This window comes from Elaeis guineensis, chromosome 8, assembly GCF_000442705.2.
Source record: "Elaeis guineensis isolate ETL-2024a chromosome 8, EG11, whole genome shotgun sequence".
Taxonomy (NCBI): domain Eukaryota; kingdom Viridiplantae; phylum Streptophyta; class Magnoliopsida; order Arecales; family Arecaceae; genus Elaeis; species Elaeis guineensis.
The window spans coordinates 10,231,605-10,243,525 of record NC_026000.2 but is presented as its reverse complement, the minus strand read 5'-3'; the positions used below and the strand labels follow the sequence as shown (position 1 = coordinate 10,243,525).

General features: G+C 35.7%; 1 protein-coding gene across 4 annotated transcripts; it reads left to right on the top strand.

Annotated features, from left to right (window-relative positions):
• The first annotated feature begins 1,544 nt into the window (after window positions 1–1,544).
• Window positions 1,545–11,255, top strand: LOC105050326 (serine/arginine-rich splicing factor RSZ21). Of its 4 annotated transcripts, none has more exons than XR_012143359.1 (7): window positions 1,552–1,715; window positions 3,960–4,067; window positions 6,316–6,404; window positions 7,389–7,620; window positions 7,870–7,983; window positions 8,100–8,310; window positions 10,813–11,255. XR_012143359.1 is itself a non-coding variant. In XM_073261850.1 (6 exons), exons 2-6 carry the CDS (start codon window positions 3,979–3,981, stop codon window positions 8,122–8,124), a joined length of 540 nt encoding a protein of 179 aa, XP_073117951.1. In that variant the 5' UTR covers window positions 1,545–1,715; window positions 3,960–3,978; the 3' UTR covers window positions 8,125–8,408. The 4 variants fall into 4 exon arrangements, 2 of the variants coding, with proteins under 2 accessions (XP_073117951.1, XP_073117950.1); XR_012143358.1 differs by lacking the exon at window positions 10,813–11,255 and adding an exon at window positions 8,436–9,061; XM_073261850.1 differs by lacking the exon at window positions 10,813–11,255 and having other exon boundaries at window positions 1,545–1,715; window positions 7,879–7,983; window positions 8,100–8,408.
• The last annotated feature ends 666 nt before the right edge of the window (window positions 11,256–11,921 follow it).

Genomic DNA, 11,921 nt, shown 5'->3' with positions numbered 1-11,921 from the left:
TGTAACATCTATATAATCTTCATTAATTTTAGAAGATTAAAATGTATCTGAGTTTAAATTACTTATATATGTTTAAATTAGAAAAATATATTTTAGTGATTTATAAACAATGAGTTGATATTCGTCTGTTATAACGAGAATTTTATAAAACTATGATAATTTATTCCATAAGAATTGATGTCAATATAAGATTATCAGACATGATGATACCAATTTTGCTTGTTGCACCTTTTAATTAAGTATTGCTGAATTATCTTCATCAGAATTGACTTCCGTGATTTAAGTATGTGCCCCAAAATCTATTAGATTAAACATTTGACTTATTTAAATTGAATGCAGATGCAAATTTGGCCCATGTATTTCAATTTAAAATTAAATTAGATAAGTCACTTGATTAATCTAAGGGAGCTTGGGACACATGCTCAAATGACAAAACTCAATTCTAGCAAAGATTATTCAATCACTTTTAATCAAAGAGGATAATTAAAATATATTAGTATTACCATACCACACGGTCCTTGTTGACATCAATTATTATGAAATAAATAAAATGCCTTTGTAAAATTATCATGTTAAGAGATGAACAACAATTTGTTATTTACAAATCACTAAAAATATTTTATTAATCTAAATATCTATGATTAGTTTAAATTCAATATATTTTGTTCTTCTAAAAATAATAAAGAATATGCATATCTTATTGAAAATTACATCAAAATCAAATGAGAGAAAAGTATCACTAAAATGATCATCCAATATTCTAATTTGATAAAGTTAATATCTCAAATAAAAAAAATAATAATATGACTTAGTCATTTTTTTTTTTTTTTGACTTGTCGATTTAATTGAGTCATGAAAGACTTAGCTAGTCTTAGCCAAGTTTTGATCATTTTTATTATTTATTTTGTATAAATATACTTAAAAAGTTGCTATTTGTTTGTGTGTGTATATATATATATATTTATATCTATACATTATAAGAATATTTCAGTTAGTTAATTTTAAAGCACTTATTTCTTAATGATGTTAGATTGCATATATATTAAGAATATTTCAGTTAGTTAATTTTAAAGCACTTATTTCTTAATGATGTTAGATTGTATATATATATATATATATATATATATATATATATATATATATATATATATATATATATATATATATACATACTTAAAAAATTACTATTTGTGTATATATATATATATATATATATATATATATATATATATATATATATATATATATTTATATCTATGCATTAAGAATATTTTAGTTAGTTAATTTTAAAGCACTTATTTCTTAATAACGTTAGATCGTGTGTGCGTGCATAACATAAATATTTTATGAAGGTATATATAAATAAAAATTTTGTGAGAATATTTATATAATTTTGTATATTTAGGATAAAAAAATAATTTATCTAATAAAAATAATAATTTTATATTTAGAATTAGCAATTTTACATGTTTAGCCCTTGCAAATTTTGCCCTTGCCGGTTCCAGAAAACAGGACATTAGAGTGCTTTCTGGGTCTTTCCGGGGATACAATGTTCTTTGGTGAAGGGCCCTAATTGTCATCGCCAGCCTTAACCGTCACTTCGCCCAAAGGTCTTTTTTCTAGGGTTTCCTCCGTTCCAATCCTCAGTCCTAACTCCAAAGCTTTGTCGAGAGGGTAGCTCGAAGCAGCGATCTCCTTTCCTCGACGCATTCACGGTAATCCAAGGCTTTCCTCTTCTTCTGTTTCTCATCTCCCATTTTTTTCCCTGTCGATTTTCATATCCTCTCTTTCTCCTCTGAAAGATTGAAACGTAGTTCGATGTATCTGTAGAAATGCGACGATCTTTTTGGATCGGACAGGAAAAGCATCCACCCTGTGGGAAACTGAGTGGATGGTTTTTGGATTTTCTTTCATTTTATTAAGTATTTGATAATTCTGCTCAATATTTTGGTCGGCGTTATTTGGGGAGAATAAATAGCAGTTGTTCTTGAGATATTCTCGTTCCAGGATCAGTGAGTTGATGAGTCTTGAATAATTTAGAGAGACTCTGGACTCGTGACCGGCCTTAAATCGTTTAAACCATCTGTTTGATCCATAAAGATTTGGGTTTTCATGGGCATGTATTAATACGGAAAATCTTGGAAAGATCATGTTTATAAGTTGCCCAATTTTAAATTTTCCCTGTAAAGTCGCCCAGTTTTAGATTTTTCTTAATTTCATTGTTTCGTCAATTGAGCCATAGGTGGTGGACACCATGGTCCACTAGTCTGCCCTGGCCTCAAGACCTTTCTACGAATCTTTGTTTTATAGTTATGGTATGCATATTGGGTCAGGAAGACACTACCATTCCTGCGACAGTAATGTTCTTGTTGGATTCGAATTCAGGACCATCTCCAGACATATGATGGTGCCAATAGCTTGGGATAAGTGTGTGTTAGTTTCATATCAGTTCACTTGTTATCACGTGTTTGCAAGTTTCACGCCCTGCTTAGGCGTAGAATGAAATTAGAGAAAGGACGCAGAGTACTCTGAATTTGTTTGTCTTGAGGAAAAAAATTCATATCTCATTGAGTATTTTATACCGTTACTTGACAAAGGTCGATGAGTGCATGTGCATCGTTCATCTCACATAAATTGTGTAGATTAAGATGAAAAGAGTCAGGTTGTACATGCATTCCGACAAGCACACATACTGAAGCTTTCCAAGCGCATATTAGGCTAGAAATTTCTGATGTTGCTGATGCGCATATATCATGGTGAGATTCTCATGGTGCTGATGTGTGTACATCATGGTGAGAAATTTTTGATGCTTTTAATGGTCTGCTTTGTGGCCTGCAAAGAGAACAAGTGTTACACCCTTAGAAGAACTCTAGAAATATGAGGGAAGGTGGAGCTTTTGTGTGAATTATTCTAGAAGTAGTTATTGTTGGCTGTGAGTTGACATTTTTCTGTCGGGGGAATCTTGGGTTGCACATGCAATGTTAGGTGGCTTGCAGCGTGGCACATAGTCTGTCAAAGAATTTGCTCAGAGGGATCACCTTTTGTTGGACAAAAAATGACTGTTTTAATTCGAGGGTATTTTTAATGCTCAAAAGGGTACTCAGATTAATCACTATTAGCTATTTTCTCTAAGGTTTTAAATCCCATGGGACAAAGGTGTACCAGTTTCTCCATGGATGGAATGGGATGCCCTGTTGTTCTGTTCCATCCCGACAGCAGTTCCGATCATACATTTTGGTGAATATCCTTCATCTATCTCTCCTTCTTCTTTCCTTTTGTTTTTTTTTTTTTTTCTTGTTTCTTCTTTATTTTCCTTCTTTTTCCTTACCTTTCTTTCTTCCCTTTCCTTTTTCTTTCTTTTCTTCTCCTTTCCTTTCTTTTTTTCATTTTTCTTCTTCTTTCTTTTCATTTTTTTCTTTTCTTCATTTCTCTTCCTTTCCTTCTTTCTTCTTCTCTCTCTACGTGGATGGGTTGTGGAGTCCTGAGTCTGTCCCGGTCCCGTTTTCTCACCAGGATGGGACAGCTACGATGCCTTCCATCCTGCTAGGACGTGAACCCTTGATTTTCTCCATATCTGATTTATTGTTGTTTATGTCACTTGTGTTGTGTCTAATGATGAAAGTTATTGATTTAAATCATTACAATTTTTGTATAACCTTTTTGATTTTATGCTGAATATTCTTAAACAACATGGTCATTATATGTAGAACTAATGCTAGGTTGGTTTGTCATGATGGAATTCCTTATCAAGTTGATGATATATATATATGAAGGTCTTTTAGTATAGTGTCACCATGCTAGTACATATTCGTTTAATCATCAATTTCTTATTGTTGCAGAATAGTAAAACTGTTCTTTTAAGAAAATTTGAGAAATTTGAATGTCTCATTGTCTTGTATACTAGATTCAAGTTGGCATTTGTTCCTATCACTTACAACTTTCTTTTACTCACTTATCAGGTCATATTAGTTGATTATAATGTCTCGAGTTTATGTTGGGAACTTGGACCCAAGAGTCTCAGAAAGAGACATAGAAGATGAATTTCGAGTCTATGGTGTGCTTCGCAGGTAAGACATGATTGAGTATAAATTGTACATTGTTGAAACATCCTTATATCTTTCCAGAAATTTGTATGGATTTGTATCATATAACAGATCCAATTGCAATCACTTCAGTAGTTCTCTTCCCATTGATGGTTCCCTTTCATTTTGCTCTTGGTAAGTGCAGTTATTTGCCAGAATAAATATCATAATGAGTAACATCAAAGGCGTAGAGATAACCTTTCTTTCTCTAACTAACCAATAAACAATTAGAAATTCGTGTGATACATAAGGTTGCATATTCTTTAACAATTTCATGCAAATATGAAATACCCTATGATGATTAAATTCATATGCACATGGGATCCTCATAGGAGTTTAATGGTAATAATTAGGCCAAGGGGGAAAATGCTAGATGGAGTCCAATATGAGACCAAAAAAGTGAAATATACTGTTCTGTGTGGGCTGTTCCACTTTGGTTTTCCTTTATTCTTCCACATAATCTGGACAGTGGAAATCTTGGAGCTGTCTGGTTGAGAATAGAGGACTCAAAATTACAACTCAACTCCTGTACTCCATAATTGCTTTTTGATTAATGTTAACTTGGTTGGTATTATATGCACTTGTGTACCCTCTATAGTTTCTAAAACTGTACCGAATGCACATGTGTATTAGAATAGCTGTCTAAATTGAGCTTGATACATCCTGTAGGACAGAGAGGTGATCAAACCTGCCATTTAATTTAATCCATTTGCTTTTCAGGAGATGAAAACTTGATCATATTTTTATTTGGTGCAAAAGTTTGTTTTGGTCCAAGTATTTTACAGCTGGTTTCAGGATTGTAGTCATAATTAGAATTTCTAAACTCTACCATTTCCAGAAAAAATCAATGAAGGTTCAAAATTGGTTAATGTAATATGGTCTTCCATAGCTCCTACTTTAGAATTTCTGTTCTAGGTAACAAATTTGCAGTGCAAGGATATAAGAACAGATTGAATTTGTTTTTTAAGCCAGCACTGCAGAAAGACATCTTGAAACCGAGTTTATCCTATTGGTTTGGAGTCTCTCTTAAGTTCAAATAAGCTAGGCCCATGAACACACAGACATAATTTGCCAAGAAGGCTGGTTAATATTGGTAGCATACTATTTGCCAAGCTGAATAGATGGTATGCTTTGATATTCCAACAACATGACTGAGGGTGTATTGGCAGTTCCATTGTTCTATATGCACTCTTGTTGTCACCTCTGTGCATGAGAAGAAAAGTTGAGGAAAAGAAACTGCTGCGTATTTCCACATTGATAACACAACAATGGCTGGGGTCAAGGTGTGCTGTGACTGGGACCCAAATTCTTAGTATGCCAGCACAGTGGGATCCTCTTATCTTTTCAATCTTTCTGTGATGATACTCTGTGTTTGAACCTCCCTTTCTCTTAATTCAATGATGATTCTAGTGGAGTGGAAAAATATTGTTTTGTCACAAATGTGCTAACTGGTTAAATTGTTTTTTCCAATCAAGTTACTAAAACTAGGTAATTATGGCCCATTAATGATGAACTTCTTGGATAGATGGTCATCTTATCCAAGTAGTTTCCCAGTATCATCCATGCTTTTCATTCAGTCTGGCAGCTGATTATGGTTCGGTTCCTAACAATGATTGATGAGGACATAGGTGCCTGCTGATTTAGAGCTGGCATAAACATGGTAGCTTGGGTTCATGCATGAGGTTCACCTTTACTTGGAGAGTGTTCCATGTTTGCTCGATCCTTGTTTTCTTTTTCTTGTCACTGATCATCGACTTCAGAGTATGATGATTTAAGTTTTGCATATAACAACAGCTTAGTGGTATTAGAATTCTATGTACTGCAATCTTTCTATTGATATATTTTATGCGAATGATTATTTAATTGACTGAGTTTTTTTACAGAAGGTTTATGTATGGATGGATGGATGGATGAATGAATGAAATTAACTAAATTAACTCTTTTCTTTTTTTTTTTCTTTTGATTGTTTCTTGTAAGATTTTTTTTTGGCACTCTCGTAACAATTTTCTGGAATTATGTATAATTGCTGGACTGAAATGGATCAATGTTCTGCAACATAATCTCATTGATTTTTGGGTGTTAGGCTTGCATTTTCCTTTATTTTCTTGATCACATTCATAATGGCCAAATGAATGTTGTAACTGGATTGACATTAGTTAGTCCATGTTGCTCTTGTTTTCTTTAAAACTATATCATGATATTGTCGTTTTCTGCATTATTTGAAATAATGCAGTGTTTGGGTTGCTCGAAGGCCTCCGGGTTATGCATTTGTTGAATTTGATGACCGGAGAGATGCATTAGATGCTATTCGTGGATTAGATGGTATGTGAATTACACACTCTTGATCTTTGTTATGCGTCAAATGTTAGTATTATCTTTATGCTGGTGCATTCTTGTTGACTTTTAACTTTATTCTCTTTGATCAAATGGTTATCTTTTAGAAAGTCATATTAAAAAAAAGTCAGTGTTTGGGATCTGTTTCTTAGAAAGTCTTCGGGCTTACCTTTTTTTTTTTTAAAAAAAAAATCTTATTTGATTGTGTATTGTAGTTATTATTACCAGAAACATCAGTTTTTAGTCTCCTAGCTATAGATATATCTGTAATGTTGAGGGCTGCAAACATGTCAAGAAATTGGAGGTGAAAAAAATAAAAAAAAAATGAACTAAATTGAAGAAACTCCATTTTTGGTCCTGTTTGAAATATATTCAAGCAATTGACCTGATGATCATCATCCATATTTTTCATATGTTATCCAGCATGTAAATTGCTGGGTGATTTGCAAGTGCATGAATCCATGACTTGTATTGAATGGTTCAAAAATTTTGAAATCTCGTTGATACTTTTTGACAAGCATGATCCTTTTTGACATTTTAGCTGCATAACATGTCCTTCTAGATATGTAGCTTATGCATATAGTGAGGTGATAATTAGTAATATCAAACTATGCCAGCAAGATTTGTGTGATAGGTTTGTTCCATCACTCAAGTCACTACTCGCTTTACTAAGAAGGTGAGATATACTGACACTATGCTGATTTGCAAGCTTGTGTTATATAATAATGTCTCTTGGTCAGATACAACGGAATTAAGTAGATGACATTATCTGCATGAGCATCTTGTCTACAAATTTGAAGGGCCCATGTAACTAACAGATCATCAGACACCAATTTTGTTAAATAAGGGGGATATTCAAGATCTTCTTTTTGACTTGCTTGTTGGTAAAGGTGGAAATATCCCTCCAACTTATTATGTGGTCTAGCTATTCTGAAGCAAGGAAACTATGTTTGCTGGTAATTCTTTTGACAGGGAAGAATGGTTGGCGTGTGGAGCTTTCTCATAACTCCAAGGGTGGTGGTGGTGGTGGTGGTGGTCGAGGTGGACGGCGAGGTGGAGGTGATGACATGAAGTGTTATGAGTGTGGTGAGCCTGGTCATTTTGCTCGAGAGTGTCGGTTGCGTGTTGGTCCTGGAGGATTAGGAAGTGGAAGGCGTCGAAGCCCCAGTCCCCGATACCGCAGAAGCCCAAGTTATGGGCGCAGGTATGATATTTGCATTTCAATTGTTGGACCATCTGGCTTCATTAATTATTTTCTTTGTTCTGCATTTTGGTCATCCCTTCTATGTTTTCTGCTCCAATAAAATTTTGGGGCAAGTTGAAAAGGTAGGTTCAATGAAGGATGAATTGCCATGTATTTCATCAGATCACAAACTTTATTGTTCTAAGATTTTAGCATTGTGAATGTCTATTTTTTATCATATCCATATTTGTAATCGTATGTCCATGGCAGGAGCTACAGTCCACGTGGAAGAAGGTCCCCTCGACTTCGCAGTTATTCTCCTCGACGTGGCCGGAGCTACAGCCGATCACCACCATATCGCAAAGACTCTCCGTATGCTAATGGGTATGTCACTGGAAAGCAGCTGTTGCCTTATGACTGCAAACATTTGTTTGTGTTGTTCTTTCCACATTTTTATCTACTCTTGTATCATTTATTGATGTCACAACTTATGCTGCCAGGGATCGTCGTCGCAGCCGGAGCTGACTGCATTATGCTTACTTGGAAATCAACAACTTTGTCTCCATTAGTTGTAGTCCTGCAACATCTTTCGGCTTGTTAGACCATTGAAGTATGTCTTTTGATTAGTAGTTGGCTTCTGCAAACTGTTTTAAGTGCACAGTGGAGCTCTTGACTCCTCAGGACACTCTCAGCTTGCTGTCATGTTGAGAGGTTACTTTTCTACTTAAGCACTTCTAGAATTCTATTTGTGGCAGGCTTGAATTGACTTACAGCTTATGCTTTAGAATTTATATCTGTGATCTTACAAAGACCTGTACCTTTGTGTTTGTTTTGAGGTGCGGTTCTGCTAAAAGCTGAAACGACACCCTCTTCGGCTCTTCTGCTCCTTAACTGACACGGGTTTTCTGCACTGCGCATCTCACCATCTATTCTTCGCCTACTTGTGCTTTATCCCTGCTTGATTCACCTGCCAATCAAAGAAAGGCACTGAAGCTCCTATGGAACTGTTTAGGTTCTCGCCTCAGCCTGCAACAAAACCTTCTCATTTCATGTTTAGGTTTAGAGTCCCAAATTGTCTGCTTCAAGAAGAGGATGCTTCTGCGAGCTCATCAGTCATGCCTGTTGGCCCCTGTGGTTTTCCACTGCACCGTAATCTTACCCATGCATCTTCTGGATCGTCTCTGTTTATTTTGCTTCCATGGTCAATTTAGAATGAATTTAAAAAAAAGAAGGTGAGTCATAATTGAGATTCAGTTTTCTGAATCATGGAGATGATTAAATTGGCTTAAAAGGGTAATCGCAAAGTCCAGATTTGATAATATTGCTTGCAAACCTGCATGAATTTGTACAAGGATCTTTGCTGGTGTTCATGATTGGTAACTTACCCAGGTTTGTGTTTGTCAAGTGGCGATACTGAAGATTGTTAGTAGCGATATTAAAAATTAAAATTCTGTTTGTTTTACATCCTCTTTTTCTCCTTATTATGCTTATTCTCAATTTGAAGTGCTCTCCCAGAAATTTCATGGTCTGCATGGTTGGCATATTCGTGGTGGTGATTATATATTTGCACAGTGACAGAATGATCTTGCAAAATAGGAGCACATTCTATTTGGCTTGTCCTATTTCGACAAACAGAGTGCCATCAAACTGAAGATGAAAACCGCTTGCATGGTTGCTGTTGTAAAGTATCTGCTTTTGATTTGATCTTGCCTGATTAGGTTTATAAGGTCAGTTTCAAAAAAATCACTCTACATTAGGCATGCCCTTGGTAATTTTTTCAGTCCAACCAACTGTTTGGTTGGCCTCAGAAGGCGTGGGAGAGATTGTTTGCAATAATTTGGCAGCCGAAGTTATAAAACCATATTTTTGTTATCCTCTTTTAAGCAGTTTGAAATGAACTCACCGTGAAGTTACACCATACTTTTTGTATGATCTGTCAAGGACTTGGACTTGCAGGTTATAAAATTTGTATAAAAAAAGAATGTTCCTTTGCACGTTCAGGCATGTTGTGGAAGGAATCTTGTTTCACTGTCCAAAATGAATGCATGCTCAAGGCTTGTTATGCTGTGGAAAAGCTTTGTGCCATGACATGTAGCTATGCAAAGATGATGCATGCTTAAAATTCCTATAAACACTTGCATATAATTTCTTTGATCTATGGCTTGGGTGATTGGATGATTTTGGTTTGTATTCCAAAAGCCGTTGATGATGCCCGTATTTCTATCACCTTCCAATTGCTTGTGCAACCCGTAAGAGTAAATTTAAAATCTAATCGAGAATGATTTGCATTAAAAAGAGTGCCTTTAAAAGGTTCTCCTTTGTGGTAAATCTCTGAAATCATGCCTTGCAATTGTTTCCACCATACTTGAAGTTTAGATAACTAATAAGATTTGTATTAGGAAGGAAGTCTGTAATTTTGCGTGAAATTGTTGGGTGAGTTTCAACCGGAGAACTGAATGTTACATTCGGTATTCATCTTTTTAATTTCTTTGAAGATATTTAGAGAAGATTAATATTTTTTGATGAAAATAATATATTTTTTAAGATAAATTATAAAAATATTTCTTTAAGTTTAGCTCAATTATATTTATATCTTCTGTATTTTAAAAAGTATCAAACAGATTCATGAAATTTTTGAAATATTTAAATGTAGTCCCTATGATCATTACATAATATTATTATCTTATAAAATGATAAAAATATTCTTATCTCCATCTTCTCTCGGATCGATCTTCTTCTTCTCCTCTGTCAGCGATCCTCTTTCTCCCTCATTCTTTCTTCTTGTTCTTTCTCCTCTTCTTCTTCATTCATTTCTCCTCATTCATAGTGGATCCCTTAATCTTTACCCATTTTTTCATTGTCTCCTTCTCTTCCTCCTCCCTTCTCTTCGATTAATCTTTTTTTTTCTCTCCATTGCTGGCGCTCTTCTTCTCCCTCCTCCTTCCTTTCTCTCTTTCCTCTAGAGGTGAAGGGATTGTCACCAAGGGGATGCCAAATTTGTGCTTGCTGGAAAAACAATGGAAGTGCGTAGCCATGGGCCTAATGGCTGTGCTTTTCACCTTGTTGTGGTCATTGCTGCGTGCATGTCGTTCTGAATCCTAATGGTCTTGAAACATGCCCATATTCCCATGCCTCACCATCTACCTTGTTTTTTTTTTTCATTTCATTTCTAATCTAAATTCTCATATTGTACTTATTTCCATGTATGTGCAGCAATATATTCATACCCTCGAAGCTTCACTCCAAGAAGAAATGTCCCGTCATGCTCCTCTTCATGGTGCTGGCTTGGAAGCCTTGTCAATGAAAGTGCTCGAGACCCTCTCTCGCATTCAGGAGGAAGTACTGGGACAGATCCATGCGATTCAGCAGAGGAAAGGCGGTGTGACTTCTATTGTGAGTGGACAAGCCCTTCCGCGAGTCCATGGCCTGTATCCCACAGCTCCTCCGCTTGCTGTTGCTCTGCCACCTTCTATCATCCCTAATGGTGTAGGAATGCAGGGCAATGGGCATATGAATGATGCAGTGGGTTCTTGGTTCAACCCCACTTAAAAACAGAAGCAAAAGTTTCTGTAATTTTATGTAAGCAACGCTGTCTTTTGGCTGGCCTTGTTTTACCAGCTGCCAGGTAATTCATATGATTAGCTTTTCTGCTCTCATCTTTCCATGTCGCTTCATCATTTGATCTGATAGAACTATCGGATCTTTACCCTGTATGAGGAAGTGTTGTCATATAAATAAGTGAAGAAAAATACAAAATCCTGAGAGAATAGATTTGTAATAATTAAACATGAAAGTGAATGCTTCATCTGATGTAATCTAGACATAGGCTGGGATACAATCTTTGTAGTAGTCTGAGGAGGTTAATTTATCTGTCCAATGTTTCTAGAATAGGTAGAATCCAGGCTGATTATGAGCGAGGAAGGGACCTGAATCCAGGTCTCTTCTACTCGCATTAGAGACTCTACCAACTCAGACCAGCCGGTTGGCATCCTTTACTCTGTTCATGAGGTTATTGACTTGAGTCGTTGATGAACAGGGCCATTGAGATATACTTTGATGCAATCCAGTTGAGGGGACTGCCAAGAGATGAGTTGTGTTGAAGAGGGATCCATGCAAAGCAGGGGTCAAAGAGGAGACCCAGTGGACAGATTCAGTGGTCATAACCTTCACTCAAGGCTCTTCCGAGTATTCATTGGCGAGGGCGATTGCAATAGCCAGAAGATGTTAGGGGACCAAGTTTTTTCCCTGGAACACTTCATGTTTGCTCCTTTCCAGACCTTCCGAAGGATATAAATCAAATATGACAGATGTTGAGAATCCAA

Coding starts and splice junctions, on each gene's coding strand:
- LOC105050326 (XM_073261849.1), top strand. CDS start 3,979: ATGTCTCGAGTTTATGTTGGGAACTTGGACCCAAGAGTCTCAGAAAGA. Junction 4,068..6,315: donor GTCTATGGTGTGCTTCGCAG/GTAAGACATGAT, acceptor GAAATAATGCAG/TGTTTGGGTTGCTCGAAGGC. Junction 7,621..7,869: donor AGCCCAAGTTATGGGCGCAG/GTATGATATTTG, acceptor TGTCCATGGCAG/GAGCTACAGTCCACGTGGAA.